This window comes from Periophthalmus magnuspinnatus, chromosome 24 (genome assembly GCF_009829125.3).
Source record: "Periophthalmus magnuspinnatus isolate fPerMag1 chromosome 24, fPerMag1.2.pri, whole genome shotgun sequence".
Lineage (NCBI taxonomy): Eukaryota > Metazoa > Chordata > Actinopteri > Gobiiformes > Gobiidae > Periophthalmus > Periophthalmus magnuspinnatus.
This window is the reverse complement of record NC_047149.1, coordinates 5,068,853-5,085,403: the sequence shown is the minus strand read 5'-3', so window position 1 is coordinate 5,085,403 and position 16,551 is coordinate 5,068,853. Positions and strand designations below refer to the sequence as shown.

General features: G+C 40.2%; 1 protein-coding gene across 1 annotated transcript; it reads right to left on the bottom strand.

Annotated features, from left to right (window-relative positions):
• Nucleotides 1-1,116: 1,116 nt before the first annotated feature.
• xkr5a (XK related 5a) lies at nucleotides 1,117-16,193 on the bottom strand. The gene is made up of 7 exons (XM_033991324.2): nucleotides 15,925-16,193; nucleotides 13,559-13,742; nucleotides 12,276-12,460; nucleotides 11,361-11,573; nucleotides 10,070-10,239; nucleotides 8,205-8,316; nucleotides 1,117-5,962 (listed from the first exon to the last, which is right to left on the bottom strand). Exons 1-7 carry the CDS (start codon nucleotides 16,070-16,072, stop codon nucleotides 5,025-5,027), a joined length of 1,950 nt encoding a protein of 649 aa, XP_033847215.1. The 5' UTR covers nucleotides 16,073-16,193; the 3' UTR covers nucleotides 1,117-5,024.
• Between the last annotated feature and the right edge of the window lie 358 nt (nucleotides 16,194-16,551).

The following is a 16,551-nucleotide window of genomic DNA, read 5'->3' as shown; positions in this document are numbered from 1 at the left end:
TCCTGGTGGTCCTCTGGGTGGAGGTCTGCAGCCAGATCATGCTCCACAATATGGCTTTAAACGTAGGTCTATGGGGACAAGGCCATCAACAGACCAAGTTACAAGTCATATCTGTGGAGCATTGATCCCACTCACAATAAGAATACATGTCTGTCAAGTTACTTTTGGCAATAAAACAGGGAAAAAAGCAAGATTTGTTAGTTTAATGCAGGGGCGTCAAACACATTTTCACCGAGGGCCACATTACCAAAAGGGCTGCTCTCAAAGGGCCAGATGTAAAATAAATGTAACAACTTTTTTAACTTGTTAATTAACTGTTTCTGTATTTATTACTTATTCAACTTACAAATATTGTAAACGCATTTGCCTAGATGTAAAAATATGCCTCTGTAACTGTGCATCTCCTGATAAAATTACATTTTAAGACCAGCATACCTTTTTAATTTACCCTGTCGAGGGCCACATAAAAAGATGTGGAGGGCCACATTTGGCCCGCGGGCCTTGAGTTTGACACATGTGGTTTAATGCCTTACTGTGGGACACCAGCAACTCAGTAACATCTCTGTGGAGACAAGCAGGTGGCTGACCTCCACCAGAATGAGCTGCACATAGGCATGCATGTGAAATATCTTGCACAAGGACACAACAACACTAGAGTGAGATTTGTCCCGTGTGTTATTTACTTTACCTCCATAGTCGACCATAGCCCATAGTAACATTAGAAGTGCAAAAGTAGTAGCCTAATAATAGAGCTGCAAGAATAATCACAACCAAATGAATGGATACATTTTAAGTACCATCATTCTATCCACAAACAACAAAATATCTTATTCTGCAAAAAAAAAAGTCTGACCCTGTAGTTTAGATCAGTCCAAATATGTTCTGAAATGTGATTCTTGTACTAGCTTGTCAGTTCATATTTCAGTCTTTTTGCCCGTTCGTCTGGTCAGCCACACCTGATAAGTCAGTGCTGAATACTTCGGTCAGACTGGGGGTTTACATTTTCTTCTGAAGTACTAAATTTAGTGGGACAGAAGTACATACTTCCTAGTCTGGTTATAAACAGAGCAATGACACAAACACCAACAGTCATAAAAATGCACAATGACTCCACAGTGTTTAGTCACATCAAAACAGTATGTGAGTTTATTGCTTGTTGGAGCCATCGGTGGCCTTTACACAGCACAGAGCAACACTGTTTATCTGCTCATACAGTCCAGCCCTTTCACTACAAAATCAAAACAACTCACTAAAATACACCAAGTTACAGTAGGCAATTTGGTTTTATGTAGGCCTGTAAAATCAAATGAATACAACAATTAAAACAATCCTTACAACCTAAACCCAGCAATCATTAATCAGTGCTAGTGCAGCCTCTGTGTGAACTCTGGAGGCTATGAGCTTTTTCCACAGTCCATAATGTATCATTTTAGTTTTAGCTTTTCTTTTCAATGTGGCCTATATAACTTTTCTGGTGAAAGGCACATAACCTGCTTGTCGTCATAGAGATGATACTGTTTTGCCTAGAATGATCCAAACCAGGGCTGCAGCTAACGATTATTTTGCTAATCGATTAACCTATTGGTTATGTCTTTTAGTTAATCCATTAGTTGTTTAAAAAGCAAAAGGCCATGAATATAAGTTTTGTTCTATATTTGACGAGAACAAAGCTGAAGTGACACCGCTTGAGCACAGCCTGGTGCAGTTTTTAAAATCAAAAGCACAGAGTAAACATATTTCCTGTATTTTCATGTCTAAGTGCTTCTTCTCTTCAGAGACCAGCTAACGATAATTCGACTACTAAATGAGTTGCGGATTATTTCAAAAATCAATTAGTTCTGATTAAACGATTAACTTGTTGCAGCCCTAATCCAAACTATGATCTACTGAGACAAGCAGGTGACACTACTAGGCCAAGTTACATGTCAGGTCTGTGGAGAGGCCAGCCAGCTCACAGTAAGAATGCTGAATGTTTTTCAAGGTTATGTTTGAGCAATAAAAACATTCATACTGATATAAATGCTGGATAGATATGTTTAATGCCATACTGGGGAACAGCAAAGCAATAACATCTCCATGGAGACAGGCAGGTGGCAGATATTCTACCAGCAGAAAAGTTACCGAGTGCAGCTTCTTTAAGTGCAGAAAGCGGCTTGCAAATCTGCTAGTATATTGATAATTGTGTCGATGTTTAAAATTGCCTACTGCAGCTTATAATTACATTTTATTTCTCAATTCAAAATCAAAGTCCGTCAAGTGCCTGAGTTTTCACTAAGCTCTTCTTAATCAGTTACATGGTCAACATGTAAATTAAGATGTTAAAGGGCCCATATTACACTATTTTCCAGTCTATGTTATGTTGTTTCCTCATCACAAACAGACCTGGAGTTGTGTTTTGTTTCATTCACACATATTTAACACACTTGTGAAGTCATGTGGTGACACAGGAAGTGCTCCACTGTGTTTTTAAACTCCACACACCTTCATTAGAATCATGGATCATTGGATAATTTCACCCTGGAAATTCCAGTCTCTACTGAACAAATGGTAAAAGGAGCTGTTAACTGAAAACTACCACTTGATAGCATCACAAGGTGGAACAGAGCATTTTGAGCTGTAGAGATGTAGACAAACTAATAATAACAGGTTACTCAAACATGTGTGAATGAAACAAACACAACTCAGAGTATGTGAGGAAGTAGCAACATTATAACATGGCTTAAAGCTCACAAGAGTCAATTCCAATGTAATATAGGACCTTTAAATTCAGTATGTAGCTTCACACAGCAATCAAAGAAATCACTCATCATACAAAAAATACACAATTATCATTATTCTTCAATAAAAGTAACAAAAACACAGCAACGAATGTACAGTACACATTGTGCTTTATGGACTCTGCTTTGCAACACAATGATAAAAAGTCCAAAATGTTATGAAATAGCTTCTCTATACTCATAAGTGTCTTATGTATTATTCACATTATGTAGATCATAAAGAAAACACTTCCTGGTTGTTAAATATTTGATTCCAGTCTGGTAGAGCCAGATCTGCACAGTATAGTGTAAAACCTCTGCTACTAAATGAACTGAAAATACATTATATAGCTCTGTACACCTTTATGGCCTTTAATATCACACAAGTGTGTTCCAGCATTTGAGCAACTTATCACTAATGGTTCAGTTAGCATATGCCCACAGTGTATAGGAAATAGTAAGGGCCAGATCTACTCAACTACGCACTAGATTCACTCAGGATGATTAGATATGACTTATTATTTCTCTTTCAGAGGTTTGTGTTATCGGCCTATTTCTGTCGCCTGGAAAGTCAGCCACTCCTACTTTGTGTTTAAATGCAAGAGCGTGGAGGAGAGTCTTGGTAAAGGCCATGAGAAGACTGGAGCTCCACTGCCTCCACTTCCGGTGGGGTTTAATACTTGATTTTTCAAACACAAACCTTTATACTACAGCACCTTGAAGGTGCTACAACAGTGTTGTACATTCTTAATATGAAAAACAGCACTAGGTCATTTTACAGTTTGTGCAGTGCTCCTTACTTCTCACTTTCCTAATGCATTCAGAGAATCCTAATTACTCACCACAATGAGTTTATAAGTGCTTTTCACAACTTTCAGGGACCAGAGCAGAGTTTTGGTTTCACAATAATGTTAATAACAATTAGCATAAAAACAGCACACTTCGTGGTTCACTCTAGATGAAGACATCCCACAGAGGTCTCATTTTGATGCTAAGAGCTGCTTTTACAATATATCTGTACTGGGACAGGACACATTTGACTTTGGTACATGACAAAAATCAGGTACAGCCTCTTTAATGATGCAGCTGGATCTGACGTAGTGGAGCTTCACTCTGCAAGGCATGGACCTGCCCTTTAAAATCCTTGTATTAGATTAGGTGTAATATCAGACAAAATAGATAGCTCGTAGATAGGTCGATATGCTATGAATCCCTCTGTAATGTTTATTATGAGGGTTGAATGCCTCCATAGGCCTGGCCCTTATAGACACACCTCTATGTGTCTCCTACTACATGAGCAGATAGAAAAAGCTGGTGCCATGTTTGGATATTAAGCTGCTGTCGTTCCCTGATTAAGTCATATACTTTACATGAGAGGAGAGGCGTGCCACGTCCCACTTAGAGCTGCACAATATGAGGCTAAATTAGCATTACCGCTCTTGTGTTTTCACTTGATAAGAAGTCACATTCTTTCATATGTTCTTTAATCGTGTCATAATTGTGCCTTGTTTTCCACTTTTTTAACTATGTTATAATGTACTGTCTATAATGTCCTCATCAAAAATATACCTGAAGTTGTGTTTTGTTTCATTCCAATATGATTCAGTAAACTTTTATCTTCTCTTACATATAACAACTGTAATGCTGATTTATTCTTAATTACAGAAACATCGGGCATTGAACTTGGGTTGCCATTTTCAATGCTGGAATCCAGTTGGTTTAAACCTCTCTGATTTGAATGGTCTCTACCAAAACCCCAGCACCTGCAGCCAATCATGAGTCAGTGCTAGTGCAGCCTCTGCAGCTCAGTGAGTGAATTCTGGAGGTTCTGAGCTTTCACATGAGGCATGGCTGGTCCATAGACTAAAAATGACAAAATGCTGGGGGCAACCCAGGTTCAGGTATAACTGTACTTCCTTTTTTAGCAGCAATAGTGCAGACTACAGACTGTACCTCTAAGGGGTTTATGTTACGGATTATGCATTGTTATACTGGTTTGTACACTCTAGCCTTGGTATTTCCTTAAGTACAAGAGAACAAGACCATGTACAAACGGAAGATTACTGAAACGTGCAAATGAAGTCACACAACTTTGATGAGGAAACAGCATTATAACACGGCTAAAACCTTCAAAAGGTTTTGCATAGGTCCTTTTTGACGAAACCTGCATCAAATTTTTCCCAAAAACTATACATCGCAATTTTCTCCATAGCTGAATATCACATGTACATTTCATACGGTGCAGCCCTAAAGTCCTAACCTTTGTGCCTAAAAGGTCTCGTCCGGGTCTCTACGGGACATTATGAGCTGCCTGCGAGGTCCAGACAGGTGAGGGACACTGGCCGCCGCCTCCATGCCCGCCCCCGAGTCCAGTTTGGGAGTGGAGGTACAGCGCGGCCCCACCCCTCTCCCCATCAAGCTCCGGATGTCCCTGTGGAGAGCCGGATCGCTGGGGATGGAGTTCAGGTGCACCCCCTCCATGCTCCCCCCTCCTCTGTCCAAGCGTGGGTTACTGGCGCTGCTGGGGGACTGTGGATCAGCGCTAAAATACAAAGTAGAGCTGGACTCCGTCGGGCAAAAGTACGGCTCCGGGCTGTCTCCGAAAACCGACTTCCCTTCTGGCGAGCTGCGTTTGAAATCTGAAGTGGGCGTTTCCATCGGGCTCTCAATCTCCAAGCTGTCCTCGTGTCCGGTCGAAGATGGCTCGCTCACGCTTTGGAACTCGTCTTTGCAATCCGAGAGCGGCGCGATGCCTTTCTCGTGCGAATCTGACATGGACACCCCCTCGCACGTCCCTCCTGCGGTGATGGTGAGCCCCTCGTTGCTCTTGAAGTCATTGTACTCTTCCAGATCCAAGATGGCGGCTGCTCCCCCTTCCCCGTACGCGCGGTTGATCTTACCCAGGTCTCCGGTCTTGAGTGCGAGCCGGATGAGGAGCCAGTGGTGGTGGTAGCACGGACAGGAGCTGCTGGGTTTGACCCCACACGAGCCGGGGTGCTGGAAGAGGGAGCCAGCTACGCCAGACAGGGAGAAGCTGCCGTGGTTCTGGAGGGAGGAGGGCGCTGGGAGGCTCTTGTCCCCCAGAGAGAAGGAAGAGTCCCCCTGCTCGATGCACGTGCTGCCCATATGGCGGCGCAGTCGGCCCTGGGAGATCTCCGTGGACTTGGGGTGGAGGAAGCAGTAGTACAGGATCAGACAAATGAGACCTGGTAAGCAGAGAAATGTACTTTAGTTGTTCACAATTACTTAAAGACGACGTATTGTGCTTGTGTCTGCTTTATAGTTATAATCTATGACACCTGTGGATCTTTATGTTATAATTTGGACATTTAAAATCACAATATTCTTTTAAAAGGCCTTAATAAAAGAAACAAGTCCATGTTAGAAAACTGTGGCGCACAATGGGGGCCGACGACGGTGTAAATGTCATCACAGCAAAGATCTGCAGTCTGTCATCTCCTCCGATGGATGGCCACAGATCACGCTAGCTAGTAGCGAATTTTCAAAATGCCTACACGACACTGCCGAATCCTATGCAACGATTAAGAAAATAAAAATGGAAAAAAAAATGGAGGTTAATGGTCAGTACAGTATCTTGAAAATAAGCAATTAATGAATACTCAAAGAAATACAACTTTGAGTAAGTAAATGTTGAGGGGAAACAAGTATGGTTAAAAGATCTGAAAAGTTGATTTTGCAGACTAGTTCTGCTTTAAAGGTGAACTATGTACCTTTTCTGGTGGAGGATCCTCTGTCCTGATGAAGTAAATGTTTCACCTGAATTGTTCCACAGTATGGTAATGAATTTATCTTTATTGCATGTAATTAATTACTTGATTAACATTTTTGTTGACAGATCTGACTTGGACATTAGATTAATGGTACTTGCTTGTCTCCATGGAGATAGATGTAGTGTAATATTGATAATTTGAGGTGGCATCTTGCTGGGGGGAGCAACATGTATGTTTATGACAAAATGTTCAGAAGTTACCATGGTGACACAATGAACACATGGCAAAAACTCATGAAAAAAACAAAATGGATTTAAAAAACACATTTTCTGGAGGCAGTGATCAATACGAGTTTTCATGGTCCTGTAGTGTCAATAGATCATATCAACACATTATTCAATGTAACTGGCTGTGCTTACAAAACCGGATTATTACAGATTACAGATTTTGTTTAGTTATTTGTTTTATTTTGTTGTATTAAAATTACCTGTAAACTGAAAGCCATCTAATTTCTTTCTGCTCATGTTCCAAGCATTTCTTACATTTTTTTAAAGGACTCATATTATGCTATATTCTGATCTATGTTACAGTCTCCTCACCACAAACAGACCTGGAGTTGTGTTTTGTTTCATTCACACATGTTTAACACACAAACCCTGCATATTTAGGCTGAGTTCTTCTCTTAAACAGAAAACACTGTTCCACTTTGTGATGTCATGTGGTAATACAGGACGTAAAGGTAAAAGGGAGCTGTTATCTTGAAAACTATTGCTTCATGACAGGGTGAACAGAGCATTTTGAGTTGTGGAGATGTAGGCAGACTAATAATAAAGTGTTACTCGAACATGTGTGAATGAAACAAAATACAACTCCAGGTCTGTTTTTGAGGAGGTAATAACACTGTAACATGGCTTAAAGCTCACAACAGTCAATTTTGTGTAATATAGGACCTTTAAAGATTCATTGCTGCTGGAATTTGTCAAGCTATTAAAGAAGGTCGCATGGGGTATTTGGGATTAACTATAGCTGCCCATTCACACTCACCCCTGTGTTATTTGTGTTATTCCAAGTATCAGAGCTAATTAGAGGCCCTGTACCTGATTTGAATTTAACCTTGTCAAAATAAATGCTCTTTACAACATGCATTGTATGGTAAAAGCTCCTAAATAAGAAAAAAAAAAAAAAAGACTTCACCCTTCAACTTCAACTGCTGCTGTCAGGCTCGTCATTCTGACCTTAAAATGTTGGTATTAATCCGCTCTAAATAATCCTGGTGTTTTTATATCTCTATTGTGCCCATAAAAGATATGAACATTAATAACAGACAAATAAGGTGCCTTCTTTCCCCAAGGACGCTGCCGTCCTCTGTAAAACCAGGTGTGTGGGCAGGAAGGGGAGTGTACCTTCAACTACGTCACTCCTCATAGGCTGTTTGGCTTCACACTTTAGCATGGCACCATTTGGCTTTCCAAATATGGTCCTTGGTCTGCAGATTAACTGCTATAACTGCTAGCCTCTATTGGCTTCATTTGTTTGCAAATGAACGCTATGGGTGACGTCACACTCCTTCAGTCCACTTCAGGCAGAAAGGACTAAGTGTGCGGAGCAAAAAGTTTCAACTAAAACACGTTTGGGTTTGAAATCAGGTACTGCCCCTTAATGAATTCATTGATCGATATGTGTCCTGTCCTCGGCTTGTGCTCGCAGAAGGACTCACCCAGGAGGAAGCTGCAGAGCACAGTGGTGGGCAGGGTCATGTTGTCCCAGGACGCTTCACTGAGGAAATCGGAAGCAGCCAGCACCAGAGTAGCGTTCTCCACCAGCATAAACTGTAACACACGAGCACACAGCAGCAATCAGACCACAGCATTCTGAGGAGGGCACAGTGACTTTGTGAATGTAGACACAGTGTTCCTCTGCACAGTACAAAAATACAAAGTACAGTAAATGTGGAACAGAAAAGCTAGTAGCAAGCAAAAATGTATGTCTAGATAGACAAGCCACAGTACCAAAGCCTACAATATCTTCTTTTTATATTGCTTTAACCTACATATGAGAGGCTGGACTATTCATTTTACAAAACCAGAGTTAAGATTTTACAAATGATCTTCCCTAATTTTTTCAAATTTTGGTGAAGGTGATAATTTTACTTCTTGGTTGGACATGGGCCGCAGACATAACATATGCAGAGGTAATTCCTGTTACCTAGCAACCATAACCAACCATAATGTTATGGGTCAAAACTTAACTTGCACAATAGTTATGACTGGAATATTAAAAATAAATGACAACACATTTGTCTTGTTAAATCAATATCTGTCAGGTATTCTGTTTGAGATGCTTGCCTGCATTTTTGTATTTTTCTTTTCACCTTTTTCCCAAACTGCCACTTAACTGGTGTAAAACTATGGTGAATATTTACCACAGGTGCTATATCATCAAAAAATATGTTTATCTGTCAAATGTGCTTTAAAAGGTACCAAAACAAAATTAAAATGTGATGGTTAAAAATAAATAAGTTTTGTAAAGTTTTGCAGACGCTCAAAGTTTAATTCAACACTTAGTAAGCTATGATTGAGGCCACAGCTGCCCTGGGATAAACTGATGGAAGCAAGGCTGCCTATCTGTGCCATGGGCCACTACATCACATTCATACTGGGCAATGTGGGTGAAGTGTCTTGCCTGAAGACACTACAACATTTTGCACTAAAGTCACTGCTGCCTCCACTGTGATATTTGGTATTCCCTGCGGTCTCCCATCCAACAGGCTCAGCCCTGGCCCTGGTGTTACTTCAGCATTTACAAAGTCACATGGTGATTATTTACCGCTTCTCTCTATGTTCAAATACAGACAGCTCCTCTGACTCCTCCTATTGGTCAACCTCATCATGCATGAATGAGTGACAAGTGGATTTAACCAATAACAACAAAATTACTAAAGCTTTAGCAAGTCTATAAGAATTGTAATGAAACTGTGACCTGTATGTAGATTTCAGAATTTGCCTCCTATATTGTGCAAAATTGACTCTTTGTGAGCTTTAAGCCATATTAGAATGTTGCTACCACATCAAAAACACAATCAGAGTTGTGTTTTGTTTCATTCACACATGTTTGACTAATCATTTATTATTAATCTGTCCACATCTTCAAACCTCCAAATGTTATGTCCCACCTTGTGATGTCATGAAGCAGTGGTTTTCAAGTTAACAGCTACTTTTTAGCTTTTGTTCCGAAAATATTGACAATTTCAGATCTTATATTATCCAAATGATTCTAGTGAAGGTGTGTGGAGTTTAAAAACACACTGGAGCACTTCCTGTATTACCACATGACATCACAAGGTGGTGTTTTCCATCTGAGAGAAGAACTCAACCCAAATATGCAGGTTTGTGTGTTACTCGAGTGAAACAAAACACAACTCCAGGTCTGTTTGTGATGATGAAACAACATAATGATATAGATCAGAAGATACTGTAATATAGGCCCTTTAACAAAAATAATTCAAATTGTAAAGCTTGCAAGATTGACACATTGCATCAAAAGTCAGATGTGAATGACTAAACTAGATGAACACGTCCATACAGCGTAAAAGCTGGCCATGCGGAAGCGCGAGGGGCCGTCCTTCACGTTGAGGAAGAGGAAGACGTGCACGAGGCCGAGCACGGCGTTGAAGGTCCTCCAACACCAGGGGCCCGTGCAGATGTCCGGCTGCTGAGACACCAGCCAGAAGGACGCTGTCAGCCAGTGGAAGCCTGCACCAGAGAGAAGAGAAGACAACAGTTAGATATATGTGAAAGAAATCAAATATTACAGGTATGTTTTTACATGGGATCATGTCCTATATTAGGCAAAGTTTGGTTTTGTTTGTTTGTTTTGATACCTTGGCAGTGCTCTTATACTTTTGTACAACCTAAAAACATGTGATGTAATGTTATAAATGTTAGAAAGAAAGTATGGCAATGAAGTTATTTTATATAAAGTTACCTTGGGTGTCAGAGTGATGAAAATTTTGCACAATTTCCATAGCAATTAACAATTAAACACAAAATATATCTTTTGAATGGGAAAAAGTCTTAAAAATATCAGCTATAAACAGGATGCTGTGGACCACACGTGTGTTGATGAGCTGCAAACTGAAGCAAAGTTGAATGAGTCTGGTGTAGAACTGCACAATACATTTCTTACCATAATACACAAAAAATTAGAAGCTTCAAAAATTTACTAAGATTTAGGGGTGGGAATCAATTAAATAAAATAACCAAGGAAAAAATTGTAATTAATCACAATTAAGAACAGGCCCTGATTAACTGCAGTGGATTAATCACATTATAAAATGATCATGCACCAAACTGTGTCTTTAGACAGATTACATACTGTAAGACACTGAATAAGAGGTTAACAACAATTTAACATGTGTTCGGTCACAAAGCTGTTTATAATGTTTGTCCTTTCAAAGACACGCACCTGTGAATAAATAAACATAATATTTTATGTTATTCCTCTTCATTAACTGTTTTTAATAAGCTCTACACATATGATGTTGAAAAAAACTGGTCCTGTTCCTGTCCAACACGAGCAGGTGCTGCTCAGCCTGTGAGACTTTTCAGCATAATAACAAACCACAAGTCAAAATCCAAACAGCCGTGCAGAGCGGTCCTAAAGAAGTTTCACTTGACAAAGTTTCACTTCCTCTCTCCCCCTGTGTGTGCATACAGAGAGGAGAGGAAGGGAGGAGGCTTAAATTAATCCATGAGTCATTTCATTTTAATGCATTAATGTGCACATTTTCCCAGCTCTACTAAAATGATGTTTTCCTAATGTGGAATAATAAAATGCACTGGAATGTCATGTCCACGATGCCCTTTGAACTCACCTACCACTCCACAGACCCACCAGCTGAAGACGCGGGCGAAGAACATGAGGCAGGTGACTCTGGAGGCGATCATGCCAAACCTCCAGAGCAGCTGACAGAGCAGAGCGGCCGGGGGCATAGCCAAGTGTCCAGGTCTGATGAGACAACAGGCCCTACTGTAGAGGACCAGAGCCCAGGACAGGGACAGCACACACAGGCCACAGCACAGCGCCACTGGAGGGAGACAAAGAGGGTGTGTGAGGGACGAGCAAGGACCACTCTTTGATACGACCAATGTCATTTTTTATGTTACTCTTTTCCCTAAGAGATAAGAGATTATTATTTCTTTATCTGGTTCAAAAGAACCTGTGATAATTACTGGAATTCAAACTTCAAACTTACAGGAAGTAGAGCTGAGTTCTGAAAAGGAATCCCTCTCTGTCATCACTGCACAAATTGCTTTCCAAAACGCAGAAACAATTTATACACTATAAATATTAATTTGTTGTTACATTTTATTTGTCACATAATAACTATTGTGTAAGTCAAACTCGAATCTTAAATGAATGTCAAATGTATTTTAAAGGTATAGTATGTAACTTTCTGGAGGTAGCACACCACCGGCAAGAGTTAGAAATAGAAAGTTAAAACCATACTTCTGAACATTCTCCATGGAGATAGAGACGTTTTATGCCAAACTGTGGAACATTATAGTAAAAAGAACATAATTTCCATGGAAACAAGAACAAAGTTTGTGGTGCAAACCCTCTCAAAGTGAGGACACATGCAATAAAAATGAAAAATATATTATTTTTGTCTATTTTATGGCTAAAAAGTTACATACCGTGGCTTTAGGTTATCAAACTGCTGAGCGCTAGTTACACCACTGTAACAGATAACTGTCACAAACCTTATAAACCTGCTGTGTGTTGTTACCTGGAGACATGATGCCCACATCAGTAGACACCACCACATAGGCCTGCAGCAGACTCTGGGGCAGGGTCAGGACCAGAGCCTCCAGGAGCCAGAGGGCAGCCACGTCGGCCTGCTGCATCACCGCTGCTCCCAGGTCAGCCAGAGAGTCCTGCATGTGCAACACCAAACGCATGCAGTCCCACAGCCTGACACCAGAGGGAGACACACACAAAAGCGGTGCAGAGTCACGACAAGACTTTCATTCATTATAATCTTTCCAATGAGTGTAATCTGTTTTGATAATGACATTACCCACAAATCCCTGTATCGAGCTATCTCTAGAGACCGAGCCAGAAGGTCATAATGTTCTTCTATGTATTTTAAGCTTATGAAAATTGTTAAATGTTGCAGAATTTTTGTTATTTTTAGAGGTGTAACAGTCAACTCAATAAAACCAAAACTTTTATGTTAACTAAATGAAACAAAACAGATGAAATAAGATTTCCAAACGTTTGCAAGATCTGATTTGACAAACAATCTCAAAATGGCAAATGGGTCAAAAACAACATCTTAAATTATCACTGCAAATAAAACATATAAAAAATAAAGTATATGATTTTTTCTTCATTCAAGTGAAATGAAAGCTGCACATTTTTATACACTAAATGGTATATTGATTTAAAAGAGTCAACACTTTTAATTATTTAAAAGAATCAACACTTTTAAATATCTTTTTGGCTTGAGGAAAATGTATCCTTTAAAAACATATCTAATTATATAACAGTTTAAAAAAATGTCTTTTTATTATAGAGACATATCTTGTATCCCATTGAATTACAGAAAATGTTCAAGAAGGCTTTCTTTCTGTATTGGATTATTTGAGATATAATATACATGCAGACTTAAGCCTCTACTTTGAAACCTCTAGATTCACTCTTTCACTCAACCCTTTGTTTCATAACAGGAGATGAATTTAAACACATCATTGTTCACTCTATGAAAAAGCAGGTTGGCCTGTCAGAAGAGAACAACACTGTATAAAATGTATTTATGAGGGACTACTTGATAAACTGCCTGAATGTCTCACTTGTTTGTTGAACTTTGATATGGAAACTTTTAATACAACATCTCATGATTGTCTACGTCTAACAACTGGCTGCACCAAAACTGAAATGGGAAAAAAAGATTTAGATTATTTTGCTTCCCAAAAATGGAATACATTTCAAGGACATACAAAACTGGAAACATCGGTGCTAAAATAAAAGACAGTAGACCCCTATCTTTTTTACGATGAAGGGCCCTACCTCTTGAATATACCCAGATGCAGTATGTGTATGAGGGAGAGGTAGCAGCGGCGGTTGTCCCCATCGTCGTAGTACCACTTCATACTGAGCAGTTGGACCGCGGTGCCGGGCAGGAACAGGCCCAGGGTCAGGCCGGCCCACTGGCTTTCCTCGTTCCACAGGTAGAAGCCCATGCAGTAGATCACTAACAACATGTACACAAAGACAGGGCAGAGGAGCAACAGTCAGGGTTAGAAGTTTGAAATACAATATCACTAATCCTCTTTTTTAATTCTCACAATTACAACAGTCAGATGAAGAATTGATGAAATGTGCTAAAAACTTGATTATGAAAAAAACAGACTTGATACTCGATACCTATTTAGATAGCACAATGATAATAAAAACATTAAATGGTAGTACTTTCTTTTCTATTCCCATGTGTCCTTATATCTGTGTAATCCAATAGGTTCATAGTGGTCCATGTGTGTGTACTAGTCTATGTGTCTAATACTTGAGCTAATACAGTTGAAGATCATTCTAAAGCTATTCAGGAAAGGTTCATTTCTGTAAATGTGGCTTTTTAAATATCGATACTTGCTCAAATTAGTACCTAGTTTCAATATTCATTTTTTCATTTATCAATTAGTATCTAATTTTCCAAACTTTTGAAAACCCTAATACAAAATAATATCAAATTTGCTGTTTTAAAGATATGCAAATTTTGAATAGCATGTATCAGCTATCGTCTATAATAAGAAATTTGTCAAAACCTGCAAAGACGAGTAAAATAAAAAGTCAAAAAGATAAGATAATTGCAGAGTGAGTTTACAAACATATAAGTGATTTATATTCCTGCACTTTCGTGATCCATTTTACAGTCCATTCACTTTATGGAATACATTTACAGATTTAGCACATTTACAGGCATGATTTAGCACATTTCTGATGGACTGAACACTTTGTTTGCATGTGGACTTTATCTCTGCCATAACGAGAGAGTGACTCCACTGTGTGACATCAGTTGAGTTCAGTCTGACCTATTTTGATCGTGTTAATGGTAAAATCAATGAAAAGGCTGCCAGCACATGATGTAGTGACTTTCGTTAGAGGTAGAGGGTAGGATGTTTTGAATTGGCTTATGGTTAGTGTCTCTGTAATTACCGGGACTGGGCCATTCAATAGAACACAAAAATACACATTTATGTCCTCTTTGTTCAGAAAATGTAATTGTAATTGCTTATCAGTAGCAAGACTTTATACCACCACAACCCATCACCAAATAAATAGCACCTCATCTTTGGTCCAAAACTGTCCCTTTCCCTCCTTTTAAAAATGTTATCACAAATACAATATATTAACTCTCCTACTTCTTTTGGTAAGTATTTGCTAAAACTACTACTCCAGTAAGAGTTCATTAAAGAGCAACTGTCAACTTCATATCGTGAACATAAAGCTTTTATCACTTTTAGACTTACAGTGAGAAGAGGAACCACAGAGCCCACCTCTACTGGTAAAGTACTTTACCAGCAGAGCTCCAAATTCTTCATAACGCACTAGTCACTCATTCATGCACAGCAGCCTATATTCTCATAAAATTACGGCTATGACTTTATTCTCGTAATATTATGTCTTTAATGTCAAAATGCTACAACTTTATTCTTGTAGCGCCTGCATAATTTATTTTATTTAACTGACCCTTATACTATGTTTGTGATGAGGAAACAACACAGATAAGAAATAGAGCAATAAAACTTAAAATAAAAAATAGTGTGTATAGTCCTATTACATCACACATTAGATGGACACAAGGTGACACTGCCCTGCTCCTCTCTGTCCTTGTCTTGTCCCATCATTGATCTGCTGACTCAGCTCTGTGGCACCTGCTCCACTGTGTTTACCACTGTAGCCTGCGGATCATGTGTGCAACTAAAGTACAATTATAATCAAACATGTTATGAAAAAAAGAAAGACACTCAGACCCTCCGTGTGTGACATAAGCCAAGTCAAGGACGAAGGGACCCGATTTTAGAGAATCAACAGCCACATTTTACCCGCTCCATAATGACAACAGCAGCCTGTTCTCTGGGGACTAAATTAAATAAATTGGGTTTATGAAACGAAAAGTGGTTATATATGGGAGTTTTTATGTATTTTAGGTACATTTTTGTGATGTTTAACCTTTTAGCCTGTGTTGTCGAGGTAAGCTAGCATTAAACATCACCAAAACACGTTAGCACTGTCATTCTGGAGCTAGCATGATGTCAGCCTTTCACAGAGCGCGCGCCGTGTACTCGCTTATAACCGCGCGGCCGTTAGCCCCCGTCCTGGCCGTTAGCCCCCGTCCTGGCCGTAAGTCCCCGTCATGGCCCGGTATGCCCACTTACGAGCGCTCCGTTCGGCCACTATGACCAGCCCCGACACGCCGAGCAGCAGCGCTTGGCACCAGGCGATCCAGCAGCCGCTCCTCCGCCGCATCGAGGAGGGCATCCTGCGGGCCGCCACCACCACCGTCCCAGCCCCGGCCCGGATCATGGAGCTCACCGGAGGAGCGCGCACAGGAGGAGCGGGGAGCAGGGAGGGGACAGCGGGGAGCAGGGAGGGGACAGCGGGGGTAGTGTCTCTCTCATCCAGGGCATCCTCTCCTCCGTGTCCTCCTCGGGATCACTCCGGCTCACGCGCGCCCGCCCCCCGCCTCCGCGCGCTCCTGGCCCGCTCCACATCCATGACGTCACGAACCTACGGAACTTAAAGCGACAGACCGCGCGCGCGCGCGCGCGCGTGTGTGTGTGTGAACATGTGCTTAGGTTTGTTTAGTTTGAGTTTTACTAGTGTCATAACTGACAGCGGTAATTAATGCTTTAGTAACCAACCTTCGGTTGTAAGTTTCAGCTTCCTTTATGCAATATTTTGAGGACTTTTTTCCAATTTCCAATTATAATATCCACATATATATAATTTTGTTTTAAACTCTTAACCACTTAGTCATATAGTCACGCTTTGATCAGTTTGCA